Here is a 24,341-nt window from a genome sequence, read left to right on the forward strand (position 1 = left end):
TCGCATTCATTATTATGATTATTATGATTATTGTGATTATGATTATGATTATTATTATTATTATTATGTGGTTCACATTATTATGTGATGAAGTGGATAAGTTTAAGGCGCGTACAAAACTTAAATCCAGCGTTTGGTGAAAAGATCGAAGGCAGGTGACTGAACCTTATAGGTTACAGCACCTTTCAAAAATCTGGATTTAGCGAAGCTTTGAGAAATATAAATAGTGTACACCTTGTTAAAAAAACATGTAAAAGTACAGGCAACGCCTGTGTCGTCAGATGTTTACAAAATAAATAAATGTATAGGGCCTTCATTTCATTAAAAAAACTTGTTCAATAATTGTAAACAAATTTTATGTGTGTGTGTGTGTGTGTGTGTGTGTAATTGTATATTATATTTGTAGTTCAGGTAGTAATGCTTGATAAAGGATAAACAGTGTCGTTTGACAGTGCAGAAACCTAACCAGCGCAGTCCTACTGAGCAGTCCTTGGCAGCTGTATTTCCAGCCTGCAAAGTGAATGATAAGGGCTTGTGGTGATCTGTTTGTTCACATGAACAACAATGGCATTCAGGAAGTGCTTCTTACTGGTGGACCATCAAAACTCAACAAAGTCCTCGCTGTTTCTGACCCAGAGAATCATGTCTCCCTTCCCCCTCCTCGTCTCCTGGAGAGAAACCCCCTCGAGGCTGGGTCCGAGCTGCTTCAGTCAAATTTGTCCACGCTCCTCCATTCTCTCTCTCTCTCTCTCTCTCTCTCTCTCTCTCTCTCTCTCTCTCTCTCTCTCTCTCTCTGTCTCTCTCAGTAGGTGCACGCGCAGCATCGCTCACTCGTTCGACGGGATACAGGTCTTTGGGTTCAGGATGAAGGCGTGGTGGCCACTGGTCTTCCTGGCACTGATGCCATTTCCCAGCCCTGTAAAAGGGCAAAGTAAGTCCACATTTCTTAATCTAGTCCCGCTTCCTGCCACGTGCAATTTCAGTTAAGGAATTTCCTTCTAAGGTCACTGCTCATGTGGGTTTCAAGTGGAGTATAAACTGTGCAATGCGTTGCCGTTCTTGTTCGATATTTATATATTTTATTCTCAACATGGAAGACTGTAGATGAACTGGCAGTTTACATGTAATCCTAACTTGACTGTGCTTGGAAAGGAAGCGTCTACAAATGCATATTATCAGGCTACAACTTGTGACTGCATTGACATGCATCATAGATTGGGAATGAATAATTAAAAAGTTCAGAGGTTTATAGTTTTCATTATGCCAGTGAGAGAAAGAGACCAAGGAAAATCTCTGTCTTTTATATCAGAAGGTATGTATATGATATCCCTGAAGGGGACTTACATGTATAATTGGCTGGTCTGCTTCAAAGGAGCCTTGCATTCATGCCAGCTCCCAGAGTGCAAGGCACTGCAAGGTGACTGCAAGCATGGGGTTTCCCCCCCCTTCTTTTTCTTGCTTTGCTTCACCTTTCTCTCTTTCTATCCCCCCTCTCTCTCTCTCTCTCTCTCTCTCTGTCACTTTCTGCTCTGTTTGATTGGCAGCCTACGCTCTCACTCAGTCACAGGAAATTTCTTCACCAAAAGAGAGAAAAAACTCTTTAATTTAATGTGCGTGTTTAATGTGCTTTGTGTCCATATGTGACTGTGTGCTGTAACAGGGCACTAAAGGCTAACAGGCACGAGTGTGTATCTTTCACTGAGATAAATAAGACAATATAAAGATGAAATTTAGGCTGGTTTACTGGACAATAAAAACAGATTGTGTAGGCTATATCTAATGGGCAGAGCCGCACGCATTGGTATTTTGGCTCTTATTTGAAGTCAAAGTCCAGATGTATAGAACAGAAAATGTGTAAAATAACTAAGTGCCAAACTTGATGAAAACGAATGGGGAGTGCTGGATGTTCATGAAAACCATTTTGATTGCAGTGCTATGAGACTGTGTGAGGCTATTGCACCTGACAGAATCTATTTTTAAGGCACAAAGTTGTAATGAAATAGCACGAAATTAGAACGAAATGTCACCTTGAAACAGAGTGTCTCAAATCTCAACAGGCACAGTAAACAAATATGTCTGGCACAAACACAAAATGCTTTTACAAAAGGGTAATTGTAATTTTGATTTGCATGTAAATCTTTGACGTTCATAAATTCACCAGTTTACTTGCATACTATGATTTGCACATTTTGCGGTGGAACTATGTTAATCTAGCCACAGCTATGTCACCTCCATTGAAACTGGGGACATGTCAACCATCATCTCACCCCTCTCTAATTCCCACAATGTGCAGATTTGCGGTATTTTGCATCCCATTAATAACTTTGATGGCGGGGCACACAATATTCTCAACTCTTCCCTCCCCTGCAGGTGCTAATATCTTAATTCCCGTGGCAGGGATTTCCATGTTGTTAAAAGATAAAGGTTCAAAAGAGGCGTGTGGCTCTCTGTCAGGTAAGTAAGCGGAAGTGCAGTGATAAAAGGAGCCTGGGGATTTGGAGTAAGTGCTATCTGCCAAAGCACAAGTGTCTTCAAATGGATGAAAGATAGCCACATCAAAGACTGCTGGGTTCGCAGCTGTGCGTCTCTAAAATACAGACAGGAACGGGGCCTCCCGCTCGTACCTGTCTTTTCAAGTTACGAGTCGTCGCGTTTCACCTTTGCGATGGTAGAAGCGCGCCATGCCAAACCATCTCTGTGTCTTCGCGAACACTCTCTCCACTGCCGAAAAGTGGGAGTGAATTAGATAAGCGGGAGGAAGTCAAAAGTGGAGACGCTTTCGTGAGTGATCCTCCGGAAAGCAGCAGTAGCTGCAGTTCTTTTAGGATTCAGGGGCCTTTGTCCTGTCTGGAAGGGGACATAACACCCCATGTTTCCTCTTTCTTATTCACCGATCATGTGCAAGCACCTCAACGTTCCCGTGCCTTCACAGACCTGTTTCCAGTCGCTTCATCAAAAGTGCAGACCCGAATGCTCTTGAGTATGCCACGTGCGACAATGTTTCCCCCTTACCACGCTTCACAAATGGGGGATGTCTAGGCACGCTCTGGAGCATCAGGCTCGCTCGCTTTCGTCCTGTATGAGATGTTTGCGTCGTGTTCCTGTACATACGTATTTCAGTTTGACAAAGTGGCCATCAAAGGCACAGGCCTGTTTTGAGACTGCAGAAAAGAGTGTGGAGTGGAGGCTCTCTTGAGACGGCAGATCAGAAACCCAATCCTCAGTTTCAGGTTGGTGAATTTAGAGCAGTTTCTGTTACTTATACATGCGCTCATAGTTTTCACTTCATTCAGTGGTGCTTGTGTCTGACTACATTTTCTTTCCAACCCATTTTTTTTTAAAATGCCCACACTTGGAGTACAGTTCAGTACATATATTTTTATTGTAGTGTAACACATAAAATAACTGGTAGCATGTTAAAAAAATATGGGCATTCTCACTTCTTTCTGTAACGATGAATGAAACAGAGTTTGGGGTTTCATTGTGACTCATACACACATACATCTCGGCAGAAATGTATGTACAGCAGGTGTGGTGGCCAGGCACACGGGGCTAACACTTTATGGCATTTAAAACTAATTTGGGGTCAAAGCTCTCCATTAACGACTAATGAGCTGGCATGACCTGACCTTTTATCAGCAAGACAAAAGTTCTAATTGGTTGCAAATTTCAAAGTCTTTGAAATGGTGTCTCCTGAACTGGTCCTCCAATACCTCTTTCATGTCTTTAAAATAGTTAGGGATGGGTACAGACTCTTTGGGCCTACATTTTGCTACTACAGCACTTCCAAGTTCTGGAAAATTTCAAACTGTTTCAGACAGGAAAAATCATATTAAATTGTTACATTTGGAAAAAAAAATAGTGCATCCATTATGTGCTCTATGCTTTGCCTGTATTTGATATCCTTTTTTCTCCAGTGTCGTGTTTTCGTAATATTTGATGTAGTACTCTGGCATGTTCCAAATAAACATTCTGAAGTGAATACAGTACTGATTCTGAAGTGGAACTGAAAAGATTGGCTCGAGCAGGAACTGGCCCATTTGGATCGAAACCCATCCCTGGCTATGAGAATAGTGCTGTAGTCTCTAGCCTAGGTTTAATAAGCCACATTCTCTTCTCTAGTACCATCTTCTCTCACTATGCTCCAACTTTAAATAACATTAAAATATCCTCCAAATGATAATGAATTAAAATTTCTGTAAGTAAATGATCTTGTTTAAGCTGCTCTGAGAGTGTGGTTTGTTATATAGGCATGTGTAGAATTGTTTGTTTTTCTGCGTTAGCTAAGCCATTACCTCTCCACTTTTTCATGCTTCTGGAATGTGTTCAGTTTGAATGCGCACAACATACAGCAATATGTGACACTTACATGGTGGTCAGTGTGAAGGGTGAAATATCCTGGTTCTTCTCTTTCAGTTCCAGGTCCACGAAGAATACGGTTTAAAGTCCTGGGGCCAGGCAAGTTACAAGTCTCATGGAAAGAGCCAAAGGGGGAATATGATGGCTATAGGTTCATTTACAACAGTGCGCCAGGTAAGAAGCATGAACCTGTGTAATGGCCTTGATAAACCACCATTCATTTTCTCTGATATTTGTTGTGCCTGTATGTACTTTTTTAATGCTTAAGGATCCCTAACTCAGAAATTCATATATTAACAGTTTATCCATTCACAGTAATGGACCACTTTGAGCTGTACAATGATTTTTAAAAATCATATTTAAAAAAAAAGCAACTGAGGTTTATAACAAAGCACAGAAATTCCAATTGTGTGCTGCGTGATGAGTCAGACACTCATGCAGCCCAATCTTTTAAAACCTCTGATGGAAATGTCACGCATCATATTGCAAATGTAATATGCAACCATGTAATTGGAATATGATATTTTGTTCATATTGTATGGCCCAAATGACAAAGCAGATGTATATCTTTCCCATTATTGCTAAAGGACTGCCTGTTTATAAACACATATCAACAAGAGGTCTTGGATTAAGCTCAGATCTAGCCTAACCACTGGGCCCAAGCCCTGGGCCCAAACCCTGGGCCCAAGCCCTGGCCAACAACAGGGCATCTTGAGAAGGTCAGGTGTTTATTAACCATCAGGCCCTAGAGCTCGTCCTTTTATTAAAGACCTAAAACCCCTCACCTATGGATAACAATCTAAACACGCTCAGAACAGTCTGGCTCATTTCTTGGTGAAAACTCAAGCTTTCAGAGTGGCGTTTAGCAGCTTCCGCTATGAGGTTAAGTGAAGTTAGACCAGCAGCTCTAACAGATGGGAAGGGCAGCTGTTTTAATTATAGCAGCCTTTAGTCTAACTCTACAGCAGTGTGAAGTGCTGTCATTAATTCTGTCGGAAGACGTGAGGTGTGCAAGCGATATGAAGAACGAGGACGGCCAATGGCTGGAGTCTGTCAGTGTCCACAGGCTGCAGTGGCTCTTTGTTGGGGTGGGGTAGGGTGGAAGCCCTCTGCCTGCGGTGGTGCACCACAAGTGGAGCAGGTCAGAGAGGTCCCCATCGGATCCTGCGTTTACAGGATCAGATGTCAGCTGAGTGAGTTCCACATCCCTTAACAATGCTACCATCCCTGGGCGGGAAGAGGGGAAGAGAGAGGAAAAATAGCAACAGAGGTCATGTCAGGTTTATGGTTTGTGAAAATCTGTATTCTGTCCTGCAGAGTGTCTTTGCGGTTATGGATTTCCTGATCTGAGAGCTAAAGGGGCTCCCACTGTAGTCTGATGCTCTTTGTCAGTCAGACTTGGCTCTGGCTATTGCCTCTGCTGAGCTCAAAACTAAACAAACATAGTTAAACTTTACTATTGGGCTGAAAATCTTGGATTTTGTGTTGTCTTTTCAAACGAAAACACAGGAGGCAAATGTTCTCATGATGCTTACAGCTGGAAGCGTTAATGTTTTAACAGTAGCTGTAGATTAACCAGTTCCTTTGAAAAAGCCTTCAGTTTCACAGTGGCAGAAATCAAAGCAATGGAGCTGACCTACCCACCACTCCAAACTGATTTTGTCCTTTGTATCTCTCCTGGGCTCATTTAAACAAATGAGAAATTGAGTGCTTTGATGTCCCCTCACCAGGTTTTGCTTCAGGTGACAGATCCACGGCACCTTTGTCTCACACTTCTCTCTTAAGTGGTGCCCACTCATCAGCAGACTGGGAACTTCAGTGCTGAACCTCTTCGGCCTTCCGTAACCCCAATCACACTCGCTGCAGCCGCTGAGCAAGTGCAGTTTCCACCCCCCCGCCCCAAATTGATATCTTTGTGGTCCGCAGGGATTTGAATCGGCATCACTGGTCAGTGATGTGAACTGGGGGAGACAGTCTGGGTTTTCAGATATAGGGACGGAGTGGAGGCCACATAACGGCGGCTGGAGTGCTTGACGTGGAAACCTGGAGAGGTTAAGTGAAGTGGAAAGTGAGGCTTATCTAAGGTCATAAAACAAACGATAGAAGCCCGCGCCACTGTCTGCAGCTTGCCTTTGCAAATCACGTGTGCATGTAGTGGATATAATAAATGAATATGTGTGGAACTTGTCTGTCTCTAGTATTAGCTATTTTGTCATATTTAAAAGAAGAGAAATGGTTTTGCATGGGAATCTGAACAGATTTTGTAATATACAGCTGAAAATGTGTTGCTGTTCAACAATTAACATATTCAACATTGATTTGGATTTCTGCACATTAGCCACAATTAGCACTGATTTGTTGCAGCTTGACATGAACCATAAATTCAATAACATTGCTTAAAGCAGTGCTACAGTGTCGGAAGAGTAAAGTCAAAATTAATTTGCTGTTCTCTCAAGGCAAATGTAGAGGATGTTAATTTTGTTTTGATAGTTTTGTGTAGCTATATGTGTTTTATCATTTTTATCTAAATATTACATACGGGAGAAGTTTGACGGAATTGTGCTTTCAACTGGTTGCAAAGTTCCAATTGTATTACACGCGCACACACACATTAGACTTGTAAAAAAGGAAAATAATTTTTTCTTTTGCAGCCAGTAAGCGTCAACAAACATATATAAGGAATAAATTCCTTGAAAACACAGCAAGGCATACAGATGCTTAAACTAAAAGAAGGACAAAGTGTCACCAGCTGCTCTACACTTAAAGGAAACTCATTATTCAATATGCAAGCAAGTGCAAATATTTATTTATTTGCATAAATTTTTTAGCACCCAGCCACACAGAGTGTAAAGTATAGGACACATCGCACGTGGCTTTTCCGAGCACAGATATTACGCCGCTGTAGCAGAAGGTCAGACATAAACACGTCGTCCTGCGGCATTAGGCTGCTACGAGCACCCCGTCGCATGTTGCCAAATCACCCGCAAAATCCTCACTACAGGATTATCCTGGCAACCCATCGCTTCCATATCTGACATTGAGGAAGGGCCCGCCCGAGCAGGGAATGAGCTTTGATGGCTTTGTTAACATTAATGGCGAGGCAATGCACCGCATACTAATCAACCTGCTGTCACCGATATGCATTCAATCACAGGTGGCGAGAGGAATGAGCTTCGCATGGCGAAGGGAGAGAATAAGGCGATAATACATGACTTCAATCCCACGAAGGAGTACACAGTCAAGGTTATGACTGTGAGGGGAAGCCAGCAAAGTAGAGCACTTCACGCGAAATACGTAGGTATGAAAAACACCAGTGTCATGAAGCCCTCCTACTGCACCTGCTGGTTATAGACAATTTTTTACACATGCTGAATTACTTGGGTTGCTACAGCTAAGGACAGCCAGCTGAATGGCGAGAGCACTCAGCTGCAGAGACTGAAAGACACCCTGCCTACACAAGACCCCACAGAGATATCAGGAGGTAAACTGATTGTTCCTCTCACATACCCCTTCATTAACCCCTTCACACCTTCAGAACGTTCATGTCTTCATATGAGGAATTGTTGGTGGAATTTTTGGATTGTTGGTGGAATTGACCTGGTTGCGTCCTGCGTTTCAAATGTCATATTCTTTGGTGTTTTGGTTTTTTTTGTTGTTCTTGTTGTTGTTGTTGTTGATCAAAATCTTGATTGCACTTTTGCCGTTGAGAAATGTTGCTCTGCCAAGATATCTGTTGGCCTTTAGGAACCAGAGGTGTGTGAGGACTGAAGGAATGAATCCGCTGAGGTTCATGGCCCGCTGGTGCTGGCTAGCTCCCCCGTCCCTGATGCGCTTGATAAAAATGAGCATGTTCACGAAGCCGAGGTCAGAGATGAGGATCCCGGCTGAAACTTCAGGCTTGGAGTCCGCCAGGATCAGTCTTCCTTCCATCTCTGCTGGTCCTGTGCGCGAGGCTGTATTAGCTTACCTTCAGCCTTGCATCGGGGCTGTTCTCCACCATTCAGCGTTAGCGCGATGTATGAAGAAGTGTGTGCTGTTATTACGTGCTGCTATGAAACATGACAGCTTAGTAGATGGTGCTTTGAGAGGGGCAGAGAGTGTGGTTTTAAAAAATCTGTAGGATCATAATTGGAGGGGGAGCCGAATCCCAGTTGCCCATGCGAGTGCATTGTCACACAGGATTGCTATTATCCAGCCTGATCAATCTGCTGTTTTCATTGGCTCCTTCAGTGCCCCAGGAGTAAAGACTGTTACGGGTGTACTGGGCAGAGCCATGGCCATTCATTTTAAAGAGTGCAAAACCTCATCTAGACTGAGAAGGGTTTGAAAAATGCTGTAGGGCTCAGAGGTGCATCTGGGCCCCTCGTCACGACGATTCGGCCGAGGCGATGATGTGTTGGTCTTGGACGTCTTGCTTGTTGTCTTTAATTTGGGGCACCTCAGCATTAAACTGCTATGCAGCATGGGATGTAAACTGGGCTTCCTCTTAGGAAGCTGAGAAAGAACCTAGCAGCCTGTTTTTTTACTCTCCTCAAACTGCAGTAATTAATGGGCCAGAGAGGATGAAATTTGGCACAAAGACCCGTTGTGGGTGGAAGTTGTTTGAGGGAAATAAAGTGCCTGAGAGGATTCGCAGAGACAGTTTGGGGGCGGGGCTCTAGGACAGCCCAGGGCTGTTTTTTGACTGTAAGTGCTATGACCTGGACTTACTAAGTACTTAATACCTTCATATCAGATTGCTGCTTTGCAGTAAAGCAGTCAGGGGATGCATGGAATTGCTGAAAAGAAATCTGTGTTCAATGGCTAGTGACTAGTGTGAATGACGGAGTTCTCATGTGGTCATTTTGGCCAAACAATACTGGGCTTTGGTGCTTATCCTGGCTAGGCAGAAAAAGGGATTTTTTTCCCCCACATTCACCCAGTCACCCCCAGGTCTATCCAACTGTGGTGTGTATGTGTGTTTGTACATATGAGTGTATACTGTGTGTGTGCTGGCTGGGGTTGTGTGCTGTCACACAACCAGACCTCCTTTTGATGTGTCTGTCCTGAGAGTGTGCCCAAACAGACAGAATGAAAGTAAATGGCTATCTGATGTCCTCGTGCGGGCTGTGAAACTGCTCTTTGAGCTCAACAAAGGTATGTTTTGTTTTTTTTTTGTTGCTGTTGTTGTTCTAAATCGCTCCGTTTTCTCCACTGATGAATGAACCGGCAGCCTTTCAGAGCAATGCCAGTCCTAATGTTCACAACATTAAGAGTCTGGAGATGCCACCTGCAACCCTGATTCATGTTCAACATCTGGGCGCAGCAGGCTGTCATCAGCTTTCCCTGTCTCTCACTGATTCTGAATGGCTGTGGGCAGGCTTTGAACCATTAAGTCCAGAAATTACAGCGGCGTGAGCGAGGAAGAGCTGTGATTGTTTTGAGAGAGACAGAGAGGCAGACAAAGGGAGGAGGAGGCGCTCCTCTCAGACAGCGGCTAGCTCCAAGCTAGTTAAGGCCACCTGGACTAGTAAGTTTTGTCTTTCGGCTCGTGGTAAAAGGCGGTGAAGGTCAGGGGCCACGCCTGCCAGACGCGTAACCCTGTGGATAATGGTGGAGGAGTGGAAGGGGCTTGATAATAGGCTTTGCTGACCCTATTTATCAAAGGGCAAGATACTGCAGGGCGTCCTGGAGGGTGGAGTGGAGGTGGGGGCAGGGGTGTCATCGTTGAGTCGCCCAGTACCTGCAACCACTGTAATCTGCTTCAAAGAGAGACACACGGAGACAAACACACAGTGATGTGTTCCCATTCCCATCAGAGGAAGAAACCCAAGCTGACGGAGACACATGGAACATTAGCCTCTCTCTAGATGGCCTCTCTTGCTAATGGAAATGTGTAGTCTGGTGTGATGATATTTTCGATGTGTAATTTATTTTCCTGCGAGGAAACATTTTTAATGAGGGATCACTGGTACGGAGCGTTATTTTAGGCAGCACTGTGGAAGGCCCAGGCCACAATGGCACTCCAGTGCCGAGCATTAGTCTGGGATAGATGTCGGGAATGCTAATAGCATTTAGAATGCTAATAGCTGCCGGGGTTGGCAGTGATAAGGGCAGCTTTCTGGATTGCCATCACAAAGAAGCAGAGGCTCTAGGAGTGTCTCTGAAGGATAGTGCGAAGGGAAGGTGTCCTATCAAACATCGGGGCCCGCTGGTGGAAGGAGCCGATAGGCTTTGGCCCCATGGCCCCGCTGGAACAGACACACTGTTTGTGGTGGCTCTTGTCTGCTCACCTGGACTGGTCAGGAATTCCGATGAGGCCTTTGGCTTTAGCCTGGATCCTACGTGTTCCTAAGCATAAGGACGTAATTCATACCCAGGACCATATATGTTTTATGCTGTGCAAATGATATATAATAATGTTCTTATCTCATTTCAGCTCATTTAAAGTATGAGTTGCATCTCCTTTACATCGAGGAAGCTCTATCACACACTGGCAGTGCTCGCTAATTGGCAGGGCCACCATGCCTTGCGTTACAATTACAGGAGTGTTTCTATTATTACGTGCTCGTTGTGCTGTTTTCAATGACAGACACGAACTCCGCTACTTTCATCAGCTCAAGCTGAGTGTTTAAAATTCTGTTCTGATAACTCGCCTCAGGACACTGGTGCAGCGGTTTCCTCTTAATCTCACACTGATTGAGTGACTGTGTGCAGAGTCTGTTTTCTTGATTAATTCATGGTGCGGCTGTACTCTGGTGTAATCTTCCCAGCCATATGGCCAACGTCCAGCTTTCTAGAGCCATAGCTGTGTCACCAAAATGGCATTAGAGACCCTTAAATATTGTAAAGACTTTTAGGCTTTTTCGCTCACTCTGTTCCTGGTTGTTTAATATGGTCTGATTCGATCTGCCATGTAACCAAGAAAACAGCAACCAAGTCAAGGATCTGACTGTTGTGAGATTAGCTGACCCAGGAGCAAACTGGTATTGACTTTATTTGCTGTATTCATCCCTATATTGCATTTAGCCTGTAGTGCTTTTGGTCAGTAGACTTTAATGAAAGATATGTGCCCTGGTTATCTGCCCTGGTGTGTTGGACGTCATTTACAGAGGAGTGCAAGTCCTATCATACAGCAGAACTCCACATCTGTGGCCTGTTTTTGTTTATTGCTCTCCCTGACCTAGGCGTCCATGGCTTTCCCCGGCAGTGGAGGCTATTCCTTTGAAGACCAGTGACATCATTTATTTATGAGGTCATCGATTTTATGCAATACCCCGGGCTTTAATTAAGGTGGAGGGGGGGCGGGGTTAGCTCTGGTTCAGTCTCAGGGTTCAGGCACATCTGTCCAAACTCTTCTTTGAGCGGATTTCGGAATGCTCTGCACTTTTACCTCGGGAAAGTCTGAGTGGGCTTCTGCAGTCTGGAGACGTGTCCTTCATGCACACTGCGTGATGCGCTCGCTTCTCCTGCTCCCTCCTGAGGAAGCCTGTGGAAGAGAGGAGAGGAGCCAGCTGTGAGGAGTAATGTGCAAGTGTAGATGTGCATCTCTTCTTGATGAGGCAACCCTAATAAAACGCTGCTGAAGGGGATTATGGGGTCATAGGAGACTGACCTCTCTCTCTCTCTTTCCCTCGGTTTCTTCTCCCCCTGGTCCATCGTCTTTGAGTCTTTAAATCCCTTTAAAGATTTGAAACGTTCTTTGTTTTCACAGCTGTTTGTCTGAAAAGGTGTAGGCAGCCAAACAAATGGTTCATATCCGGTGTTGAAGGTCAGCACAGGCTAATAGATGACTTAAGAGGTTCTTCTATGACACTCCTCACACATAAAGTCAGGAGAACTGAGGCAGCACAGGGCGCGAAGGGGAGCTAATATTTTCATAACACCCGTCAGAGCTGGGATTAAATTCTGCCCATGCAATTATATTTATAACCACATTAATTTCTTGCATTATTATTTATTTAGACTTTTCCCTAAAGGGATTTTTGATGTCTTCGGTGGAGTTTTGTGTGAGAGCTGTCATGTGGAGTGCACACTGGTGCGCACACAAACACACACACACACACACTCTCTCACTCACACATCCAATATGCAGTAAAGGCCCGGTGTCTCTTATAAAATGATGAATGAAAAATAAACCAGTGGCATTTTGTGAGGAAGACATTTTTCCTCACGACCACTGGTGGAGTAGCAAGGGATCCTGGGGATGTGACATGACAGGAGCTTGTTAGGCTTGTGTGATACTCACCTGTCAATGCTGTTAGAATCAGGAAAAGAGCAGACACAGTACCCTAACACTGTGTAGCTAATGCCTGTGGGCTAACTGTGGGAACTAGGCATATTCTACTTGTCCAAATAGATATATTACAATCATGAGTTAATTAGTAAAAAAAAAAAAAAGTTTTATTTGAAGTTTTATTTGAAATCTGAACATTAATGTTAAATGAGCAGTTTTGTTTAGCGTACACAAAAGAAAGAAGGGTGAAACAACACCTGCTCTTTCTTCATCAGAGTGCTGAAATCTTTGTCAATATCTGTGGTTAAGTATTTTTCAGTATTACAGTGCTCAGTAGTTACAAAGGTCTTGTCAAATAGCTTTTAAATCAGTGGTGAGTACATCGCTTGTGTGTTTACAGTTATGAACTTGTGTTCAATTTGTAATCACTGCTCTGTTTTTTGTTTGCCTGGTACAGTTATGTCTGCTATTGCCCATCGCACACTTGCAAACATTAAGGGATACTGGGGCACAGTGAATATACATAAACATAAACAACAACAGTTATGCAACTTTTTAAAAAGCCTTCCTGTGTCATTATATGATATGTGGTATGTGGTAGATGATCGTAAACATTTAGCATCTGTACATTATTAATTTCCTCTGTATAAAACTATATAGAGCTATATGGTTCAGTGCTGTACAATGGAGTTGCAATTCCCTCTAGAATGACTATTGCCTGCAGTAAATATGCATGAAATAGGTTATGGAAAATGTCTTTGTTATTCATTGGTTTAGTCTTACACTTAAAATATGAGAGAAATATAAGCATTTATTTAAGGAAAAAAAACATAAAAAAAACATATTATGTTGAAATTTTAGTCATTCCTAGAAATGTTTGTGAACAAAATCTAACTGACATATTTATATATTACCTTTGTAAAGTGGCTTTGCTGTTTGAGATGTATTTATTGCATTTCACACTGTATGAGATGCAGCCGAAATCCCAGCAGTGTTGAATGTCACATAATATGATAAATATTTTCTGGCAATAAACCCATGATGCTAGAAAATTACAATATTCTGCTTTTGTCATCCATAAGCGACTTCGAGAATGCATTTCCTCTACTGACATAATTCCACAAACCATTTACATTTTAATCCCACATACTTTGTTTTCATTTCGCCTTGATGCTGTTTATTTGTGGTTTGTGTGAATTGTCTGTAAATTCAGGCTGCTCCATATTGGTTGATTTTAGATGTGCTTCATAGCACCAGTGACACAGCAAAATGTTGGGGCAGAATGTGTGACATTGTCAGAGGATAATCGTAGGCTGTCTTTGGCAGCAGAGGCATTAAACTGACTGCTGTGGAACATGCCACATCAGACGTACAAAGACCACAGATTTTAACTCACAACCACAGAATTATTTAATGATTTGCGATTGTCATCTGTGACAGTATAATCGCCACAATAATTGCTCAGTGTAAAACCGGCTTTGAACATAACTCCTATGCTCTCATACGTTTGTAGAAACTCTTTAAATAGTCATGCATGTCTTTCTGTTTCACTTGGGTATAAATACAAAGTAACATGCAGTTCAGATATCCTTACTCTTCCACAAACAAGTGGAAGATCAATATACAAATAAAATTAAATAATTGGTTATTGATCTTTATAAAATCAATAAAAGAGAAGTAATAAAATAGCCATTAGAAAGCTTCACACCTGATAATAACAATCTGTGCACCGTTAGGGCAAAAACCAAGAAGTTTCAAGTATAAATAGAACTTTTGTGCAACAAATTAAAAAGATGGGTTTGGCATAAGAATTGTCAGGTTCATGCAGAATGAATCTAATCCCCACTATAAAGTATGCATATGAATTTGTGATGTTGTGCGGCTGTTTTCCCATCCACAGGCCCTTGGAATCTTCATGGACTCTCTCATACACCGTGGGAGTTTAGATCAAAATCTGGCTGCCTCTGCCAAGAGGTTAAAACCGACAATGGTCCAAAGCATAACTCAAAAAACTGATTCACTCACCACAGAATGAAGCTTTTGCAGTGACTGTTCCCAGTCCCCTGACTAAAACCGTGTTGAAAGCCTGTGGAGCAGAGTATTCATGGAAAGGCTAAGGGCCCCACAGAATCTGAACAGATTCCATATGGAAGAATTGGCTTTTCCTACCACACCCAGTATTATAAGAGAAGATTTAGTCTTGTTATCTAAACAAGTCAGTGTGGGCACAGTAATAAATGCAGGTTTTTTATTATTATTTGAAGATGTTTACCTCACTAAAAGCTTAGATTTTTCTTATATTTTCAATGTAAGAGCAAGCTGATACAGAACAAAGCCTTTTTTTTTTCATTTATTTTCAGGCAATTTTACAACGACTGTCAATTATTCTGGAGAGGCTCGCATGAGATACAGTATGATACGCTGACATAAAGTTCAGAAAAATACTTATTTCTGCTACACTCTTCACCACAGTGTACATTATTACATACATGTGCTTACTGCATAGAAAAGGCAGATGGCCAATAGGGTGAAAGATTGAGCTTGATGAAGTGCAAGGCCTGTACTTGGCCTGTAGAAGAGTCCCGGGCATAAGGACACTGCTGCTCTTGACCTTCACATGCGGAGTGGGCCAGAGACTTGGCCTCATCGCTTCTAATTACAGTACCTTTCTAATGCAGTGCTTGGCATGAGATAAGTAGCTCACTAATTACCAGAGGGGACAGTAGTGCTCTCTCGCTCTCTCTCTCTCTCTCTCTCGCTCTCTCTCTGTCTCTCTCTCTCTCTTACACGTATCCATTCAGTCATTCTCATATAATCACTTTTATATTGCAAGTGTCCAAGATTCAATGCTAAAGTGCAGCATCTTTCAAATATGCGGCCACTTTTAGTCCGCAAACTGCTTGCCCTGGCGCTTAATGGATGTTGGCATTCGTTAACCCTCTGGGGTGATATGGCGTGAAGTCTCTGATGGATGAGGGCTGGCACATTCTGATTAGGCCCTGTACTTTTGCACTGGGCTACATGAGCTGACTGCCTCGTATACGCTTAACTCAAGGTGCTTTACTTTTATGAACAGAGAAAAGCCGAAGGGCTGAGAATGGCGGAATCAAATAATCAAATAATCGGCTCACTTATTTCTTTTTCTATACCTTTTGAAACGGATATCATGGAACTGTCGGATTCTGAATTTTATTTGGCACAGTGTGGCGTAAAACCTTTGCTGAAACATGCTGGTGAATCATAAACTGAGTATTTTTCAGTGATCAAAAGTAAGAATGACATCCTTGTGATTATCTGGGAGGGGAGATTAATGCGCGTTAAAAGTCTGAAATGAGGTGTTAGAGGTGGACTTTCTAATCTCACAGCACAAAGTTCAAATGAGTCATGTAAAAGAGAAGAGGTGTACAAAGAACCAATTTCTTAAACAACGTATTTATTGGTTTTCAAAGATCTTTACAAAAACAAGGTCAGTTGCCATAGTAATCGCACAGAAGTGTTGTGCAAAATATAACGTGCCTTCAGAAGCAAAACTGCAAAATGAACACACTGAATATAGTGGGAGTTATGGCAAAGGAAAGTAGAGATTATAACAGTGACATTAATAATAACACTGATGATGAATGAGAGTACTTGTAATAATAACGATAACAACAGCACTTACACAATAAAGCAAATAGATGTTCATAAACATAACCTACATTCCTTTCAGTAATTTCCATGCAGGTGATATCTATGGCGTTTGAATGCAAGTTTTTTCAGTGGGACTACATGAGCAATCTGTGCTGTGCACATATTAGGAGATGGAACATATAAAAAAAAATCCACAACAATAAAATTAAGAAATTTTGCTAAATAATTGATTCCTAGGAGCTATTCCTGATTATCATTTAGCACTATGTCCTGGCTGTACTTTAAAATGTATAAACTTGGCGACAAATTCAAATGTTTATCTAATGATTTCTCAATAATTACATATAAAAGCTTTTTTATTGAGGGTCTAGAAAGTGCTAATGTAGAGGCAGAATGGTGAATAATTAAAGAGGAGCTTCTGGCTGCCACTGGTGACTGTTGTGTTCAGTATAGCATGTCACCGACTCCTATGCACTAACCCACTTTACATATTCCCAGTACTGTACTGGTCAAAATAAATGCACTGTGTGTTCATTGTGTATTGGTGCTGTCCTGTATTTATTGCATGGTATTATTGCACTGTACTGTGTGGTTTGCACTTGTGTAGCATGTTGTCTGTTGCATTAGTTTTGTGCTGCACCATGGTCCTGGAGGAACATGCTTCGTTTTGCTGTGTACTTGTATATAGCTGAAATGACAATAAAGCCCTACTGAACTTTTCATACTAGGAGTTTGGAAATTAAAGGTGACACACACACACAGTGGCCTAAGGCTTTTCTCGTTAGCATTGTTCCCATACTTAACCCAGACTCATTCAACACAGTCCCTGCAGGCCAGACGCTGCGAGAGTCTGTGCTTCACTAGAAACCTGGAGAAAGCACCTGACAAAAGGAAATCAGTGTAAACCCAACTTCACTGCCAGACAGACTTGGGCCTTTTTAAAAAAGATTTGTCAAATAGCAGTTAAAAAAGGAGAAATTAGAAAGGCAAAAGCAGTAGATGAGCTTTGAAGGGAACCAGACAGTAGTAACAAGGTCCTGCACTCTGAATAATTAAGTAGGCCGAACGTTGAGGGTGTGAAACTGAACCGGAGGCTAGCTGTAGGCTAGAGGAGCATGAGACCTGAACGTTATAAAACTGAAGTAAAACAGCATGGAGTCTGGGTTGGGCCATGTGACTCAGCACTCTGAGCTTGGTCAAAGGTATAACTTTACTATCGTGGATTGGTCAGATGTACTATGTATTCCGTAATTGGACGAAACTCAGCTAGTAGCTTAGAATAGTTTTAAAAGCTGAGTACATGCAGTATTGGAGATCAGTCGGTTTTAAGAAGCATGTAGGATCGTAATTAGCGTGCTTTGCAGTTGGTGCATAGGGAGGAATCTGGATGTGGGCTGGATCATTGTCCCTACACATTAGCATCAAAAATGCTTTTCAAGGTCTTTTCTCCCTTCACCCTCCCCCCTCCTGGTGCATTCAGTCCACAGAGGGGTAAATGTGAATTGACCTGTGGCTCCCCTCATGCCTCGTGCCAACTCTGGAAAGCAAGAAAAGCTCTTTGTGTGTTCCAGGCAATGTCAGATTCGTGCCTGTATTTTCCTGGAACTTTGGGCCTCATTCACTAAGACAATGACACACTCAGTTGATTTCACTGGTGACAGTGCTACCCCGAGCATGACAAAACCATTCAAAAATCCTCAAAATCCTACGCTGGACTTAATCTTACACTGTCTGTTAGCGCAGCTTGTTTGGACTGAGTGGACCAATTAGCTATGCTGGCTCTTTTAAACGGAGCCAGCCCTTAACCGGCTCAGCAATCCTGGCAGCGAGCGGTGCGGCTTCCAGAAGCCATAACATATTTGCCGTGGCACGCCATCCGAGAGAAGGCTGATGTAGATGCGGCTGTGGTCTACGTGTAAAACCTGCCCTGCGGAGGTCAGGCCAACCAGCTCTGCTTCCCTCTGCCTTTCAAAAATAGCAGTCTGCATTCTTTTGGAGAATAGAGAAGCTGGGACCAGGCTTTCTCCACGCAGCCAAGCAGTGTGGGCAGGGAATGGTTTGAATAGCTGAATGGTATTTAAACACGACTTTTGGACTATCTCTCAGCCTCTGGTTCTTTTTCTTAGTCTCTCTCTCTCTCTCTTTCTCTCTCTCTCTCTCTGGCTCTCTCTCTCTCTCTCTGTACACTCTTGGTTTTTATATGACAACAGAGACATAATCTCTGGATTGTTCTGCCTTAGAAGGCCCTTTCAGATGGTTTGGATTCACATTCATATCTAGGAAGAGCACAAGCATCTCAACTTTGTGGATGAGCATGCTGCGGATATATCACGCATCTGTCCGTCCATTTGATTTTACGATAGATTTTCTTTCAGCTAACTATTTGGAATTGTTTATACAAAGCTGCATGAACGTCTTTGATATTTTCTGTTTTGTTGATATATCACTGTTACCACATTGAGTGGAATGAGCTGGAATGAATTTTTGAAGTTGTTAGATCCACATTTACACAGGCACATTAATCCTCATGGCAGTAGTCAACAGAACATTTTATAATACAGATTGCCTTTAGCATATGGTAAATACCACTAACAAGATTATATTAATGAGAACCAAAAAGAGGCTATGAATATCTTTTTTTATATTAAAACTTTGTAAATAAAATTTACATGTTATGGCCTAAAGTAATAAGTGTAATAGGTATATATAATAATCAGATGGTTTAATGGAAATTTTCTAGGCCTTGGCTAACACTATAAGGAAATACTGGAAGATGACTCATGGATATTTCTCAAAGAAAAATTGTTTATGTGTGAGTTCTGGGGGGGGGGGGGGGGTTAGAAAAGAAGGTTAAATAAAGGGCTTCTAAGTTCAGATAGAGTTGTGTTGTGTGTTGTGGTTCTTCTCCAGCCTTCTATCTTTGATGTCTTGGGTCAGGCAGCTATTATGTGCCGTTAAATTTCATACATCCCTTTCATTGTGAGCCCAGACAGCGCACAGCCTTTCAATTGACCGCTAAGCAAAAAAGCCGGGGGGGGGCGCCTCTTGCAGGAAGTGACCTGACATTAGACGTTTACGTCTGGTCTCGTTCCGCATATTATGTTGCTTAGTTTGAGCCACTCATTTAATGTTACCTTTTTCTCTGTTTCTTTATTTCGTCTAATAACTGCACATTAATAGTCCTCACACTTCAGCTCTGCTGGACTGAGGGAGACTGACACATCTTTACATGGACTTGCTAACAGAGTGTCATTACTTGACGTCTCAGTAATGGGCATTTAATGAGAATAATATAGGGGACATGAAGGAACATAATGTTACCATAGTCTCACCATAGGTGATTTTTATCTAATTTTCTGAAGACTGAAGCTCACGCACAGAAATGCCATCAGAGAACGAAAAGGCAGAATAAATGACGCATAAAATCAGGGCATTTATAGAAGAGCACATCACTTGTCTTTCTTGATCCACACTTTGATTCTCGAGTCACAAAAGATGCCTCGGGGCACGACTACATTGTCAGTGTCATGTTATTCTCACCTGCTTGTCTGTTTTTCTCTCTCTCCAGCATGTGCGTTTGTCTGCGTGCGCCCCCGAGGAACAGCCGGGAGCGCCCGCCACGCCCGGCGGCGGCATCGCGCAGAGCGCGTCGGCATGTGAGGCGCGCCGGCCCGCTGTCACATGACCTCGGGCTCCCGAGACTCTGAGGCACCCTCTGCTGCTCGCCTCCGAGCTCTGGGGGATGGGGGCGAACCAATGGGGCGGGATCAGAGATGAGCCGGGTGCTTTCTCACCTCTCATTCCCAGCAGCACGCTCCGGCTCTCATGTGAGGCAGCACGGCGCCCCCCACCCCTCGCCTGCATCCAAATGAGAGGATCTTTCTGGTTTTTTTTTTTTTGGTTTTTTTTTTGCTGATGCGCTCTCTGATTTCCCACTGCACTTGCCCTGAGAGAGCCTAACAGTGGCGCCGAGGCATGCCGTAGCTTGAGCTGCAGCTCTGTTGTGCTGATAAAAAATGGAAAGCGAAGAATTGGGAGACACAAGGGTTAATTAAACAGCCCTTTAGGCTGGTGAACGGTCCTTTATTGAGCTGTCCTGCCGACAGAGCTGAATTACTTGCCCTTGGTCGAAGGTAACCGAATTGATTGATCTACATTCAATATTTTCCTTTGGCAAGGAGTTACATTTTTGTGTATCTGACTATTAACACGAATATCTCATTTTTAAGACGACAGATTATTTAGCAGCGCACAACAGGCTAGGAGCAGAGATGGCGTGCTGACTGCTGAACGCAACGCTCACCCCTTCAGTTGTTCAGCATTCAGCACTTGTTAGGGTGGCTTGTGGAGGCCTGGTGCTGGATTTAAGTCTTTTGGGATCACTGCTCCATTACGTCTGAACCCCAAAGTTTCTGCAAAAAATGAGGAGAGATGGAAATTTCGCTATATATCATGCTTTGGAGGCAGAAGGACCCATTCTACAAAGAAATAAATGGCTAAATGATGAACACAACAGACTCCTATGCCACAAACAGAGAGCTGTCCACTGCTACACTCAGTAGATTTACTGCTGTCACTGGGAGCCCATCCATTACTTCTCATGTTGAAAACATGTGTGTTTATAGCGCTGTGCTGCTTAACTCTGGTGGGATTTACTAGGGACAGGCTATGATCACTCTCACACACACACACACACACTCTCTCTCTCTCTCTCTTGCTCTCACATGCACATTCACACACACACACACACACTCGCACACAAGCATATTTCTGGAGAATTTCTCAGGAGCAATTCATCTGTCTTTAAAGATTCATGTATGCTAGCTTGAGCGGAGCCCAAAGCAAATCGTGTCCACTGTGAGAACGGCTCTCATGGCAGTGTGTTTATTATACCTATTATTGTCATATTGTTTTTCTTGTTTTTGTCATATCATCTTCATTTGTGCTTTAACAAAGTGCCTTAATAAAAATGTGCTTTCCCTCCATGACTCAGGTGTGATTTCTTCCTACCTGTTCTGCTTTGTGGAAAAGAGGAGATGCATCAGATTACATCTGCGTATTGGACATTTCCAGTTTACGTGGCCATGAGTGGTAAATGGCTGGAGTTTTTCATGAACTTCACCTCTCTCCTGCAGACCAGTTCTTGTGTTCGACTCCAGCGATCGCAGACATCGTCATCCTGGTAGACGGCTCGTGGAGCATCGGCAGGCTCAACTTCCGCCTGGTGCGAACGTTCCTGGAAAACCTGGTCAATGCCTTTGATGTGGGAATCGACAGAATCCGTATAGGTATGCTCACCTAGCCTCCTGTCATCTCTGAGCCATTAGCATCCTGTCCATCCTCGTAAGCACTGTATGGTTTTTCCAGTGAACTTATTGTGAAGTGCTGTTCCGAGTGGATGGTTGACAAAATGCATAGAAAGCATTGGTTTCTCATGCTTAGGACTGGCCCAGTATAGTGGAGATCCCAGGATTGAGTGGCACCTCAATGCCTTCACCACCAAAGATGCTGTGATCGATGCCATAAAAAACCTGCCGTACAAAGGAGGGAACACACTCACAGGTAGAGCAACACAGTGTTCCTGCTCCCACGTCTCGAGACAGAATCAGCTTCATGGTTGTGAACAGGAACAGGAACATGTCAGTGTGTGAGTGGATTGTGATGTCAACGAGGAGCTCTACTGCATTCATGGATTGACTTGGCATTGATGGCGGGGAAGCACAACGGCTCTTTTCCCCGTCGGTTCTTGTCTAGGTCTGGCCCTTACGTACATTCTGAAGAACAGCTTCAAACCGGAGTCTGGCTCTCGGAACAACGTTCCCAAAATTGGAATCCTGATTACGGATGGCAAATCCCAGGATGCGGTTGACCTTGCTGCCCAGACCTTAAAGGATGCTGGCGTCGAGCTCTTTTCCATTGGTATGAGAGGTTTCTCAATGAGGCACTGTGTAAAAAGACATACCTTGCAAATACTGAATACCTTTCACACCTGCATGTAGTGTAATAGAAACTCAGGTTATATTGTGGTTCATACCAATGGATTTAAAAATGTTCAGTAGCCAGAAATTGGTTAAATAAGCATATCTGAGACTGGCACCTAGATGGGGTGAACCATGTGTGATATATCTGACAACTACTCTATCATCAAATACACTGCACATGTTCGTACACCTGCTACTGCTGCTGAAGTAAGTGTGTGTGCCTACAAAGTGTATTGTGTACCAAAAAAAGTGTGTTTGTGTGGCTGCGCTCGCATGTGTAGGGGTGAAGAATGCCGATGAAAATGAGCTAAAGGCCATTGCCTCTGAGCCAGACGAAACTCACGTCTACAATGTGGCTGACTTCAGCATTATGAGCACTATTGTGGAGGGCCTGACTAGGACTGTGTGTGATGGTGTAGAGCAACAAGACAAGGAGATCAGGAGTGAGTCCCGCCTTTATTTGCAGCCTACCTTGATCTGGATATGTTTACAGGTGCTTTTGTATGGCAATATGCACATATTATAAACATGCATATACATGTGTATGTCATAAGCCTCATGCTTGTTTTACCTGGTGTCTAATAACTCTTATACTTCTGATATGTGGAGATTCTGTCCCTGAAGAAACAGTAGGCTCTCCTCAGGACCTGGTGACGTCTGAACTGACAGCGCACAGTTTCCGGGTATCCTGGAGCCCCGCACCAGGCAGTGTGGAGAAGTACCGTGTGATGTACAAGCCTTCCAAAGAAGGCCCGGTAGACAAGGTCACTTCCTAACATCTCTCCGGGTTTACAAGCATTTACAGAATAATAAAAGTAACCTTCACGTTTCCTCTAAACCAGGAACAGTGCAGAGCTGCTAAAACACTACGCTTCAATCACAAATCAGATCAGCTAAACCCCCAAAGCTCTCTTTGACGTCTTTCCCAACACTTTCAAACAGAAGTGAGCGATCTTTTTCTGGCCAATCACATATCCGCAGAGACGTGACCAGGCAAGATTAATGACCGCGAGTCAAGACCTCTTTCATCATGCACTGTACACTTAACCAATCAGACTCACTCTGTTCAGCCCTCTTACTGATCTGCTCCTTGAAGCAAATTCATCTGCATCTCACGTAGGTGTCATTGGAGAGAGAAGGCCTCCTGGTCAATGGGCTTACTGCTGTCATCCTGATATTCATGGATGGAATGTTGGGATGTAATTTAGGAGATTTAGAGGTGTCATAATTTTTCAGTGGCCCAGATGCTGGGGATGTTGGAGACATGTCCCAGCCACGCTTTGAAATGGCTGATTTTGTCCCCATCACTTCTTGAAAGTGTACTCTGAAAATATTTTATGTAACAGCATCCTGCAGATACCTGTCCAAGCAGGCTGTGAAATTGGCACTGAAATCACACGGGAAAGTGCATTTGGTCAGCCCATGCCTCTGATATGACACGTGACTAATGGCTGTTACTGCACATGAGCTCTTTTCCATTCAAATAACAAAACAAATTATTTTTTAAACAAAATAAATAGAAACTAATTGTGCTACAGATTTTAAGCCATAGCTCATAGTTGCTGATACTTCTTGAACGTAGCCAAAAAACGTCCTTCAACCTCTTCTTTTCAGTCCCATCGTGTATTTCTTTTAAGACATATTCCAGAGGACCTGATTTCTTAAAGAGATCGTGAATATGAGGGGCGGCTGACTTCAGTGCAACATGCAGTCGGTATTCTTGTCCTGAGCGCTTTTCGAAGCAAAGTTGCATCCATGAACCCAGATATTAATCCTTTTTTTGCATTACTTATTGCATATCTAGCTACTTCCCTGGTGGTTTTAGTACTGAGAAATGTGAAATTCCTCTGTGGCTTATCAATGGTCTTAAACCAAAGCCATTCAATCCTCATTTAAGTAACAGTCCCCTTTTTGAGCAACTCATAATATAAGTCAAAGGTCACAAAGCATGCTGTCTGTCAGGTTGTATTGTGTGTATTATACATTTTCCATAGAGTTTACATTTTTCTCTCCCCGTGCAGGTTGTGCTGGATGGCACTGAAACCTCAACCGTGCTAAAGAACCTTTACTCGCTGACCGAGTATGAGATTACAGTGTTTGCTGTGTACACAGCCTCGGTCAGTAAGCCTCTCAGGGGCAGCGAGACCACACGTGAG

General features: G+C 43.1%; 1 protein-coding gene across 7 annotated transcripts in view; it reads left to right on the plus strand.

The window, feature by feature from the left end:
• col14a1a (collagen, type XIV, alpha 1a) overlaps window positions 1–24,341 on the plus strand; it is a 72,348-nt gene that overhangs the window by 738 nt on the left and 47,269 nt on the right. For 4 of the 7 annotated variants that reach the window (XR_004776569.1, XM_035530675.1, XM_035530670.1 and 1 more), the window contains exons 2-11: window positions 807–931; window positions 4,417–4,533; window positions 7,514–7,657; window positions 7,751–7,840; window positions 21,340–21,492; window positions 21,647–21,766; window positions 21,959–22,123; window positions 22,467–22,628; window positions 22,795–22,949; window positions 24,207–24,336. Coding sequence is in view for 6 of the 7 variants with exons in the window: in XM_035530675.1 (XP_035386568.1) it covers window positions 865–931; window positions 4,417–4,533; window positions 7,514–7,657; window positions 7,751–7,840; window positions 21,340–21,492; window positions 21,647–21,766; window positions 21,959–22,123; window positions 22,467–22,628; window positions 22,795–22,949; window positions 24,207–24,336 (1,303 nt within the window). In the remaining variant the exon portion in view is untranslated. The remainder of the gene's footprint in view (window positions 1–806; window positions 932–4,416; window positions 4,534–7,513; window positions 7,658–7,750; window positions 7,841–21,339; window positions 21,493–21,646; window positions 21,767–21,958; window positions 22,124–22,466; window positions 22,629–22,794; window positions 22,950–24,206; window positions 24,337–24,341) is intronic. The other 3 variants (XM_035530674.1, XM_035530672.1, XM_035530676.1) reach the window with 3 other exon arrangements.

The sequence above is a fragment of the Electrophorus electricus genome, chromosome 10 (assembly GCF_013358815.1).
Source record: "Electrophorus electricus isolate fEleEle1 chromosome 10, fEleEle1.pri, whole genome shotgun sequence".
Taxonomy (NCBI): domain Eukaryota; kingdom Metazoa; phylum Chordata; class Actinopteri; order Gymnotiformes; family Gymnotidae; genus Electrophorus; species Electrophorus electricus.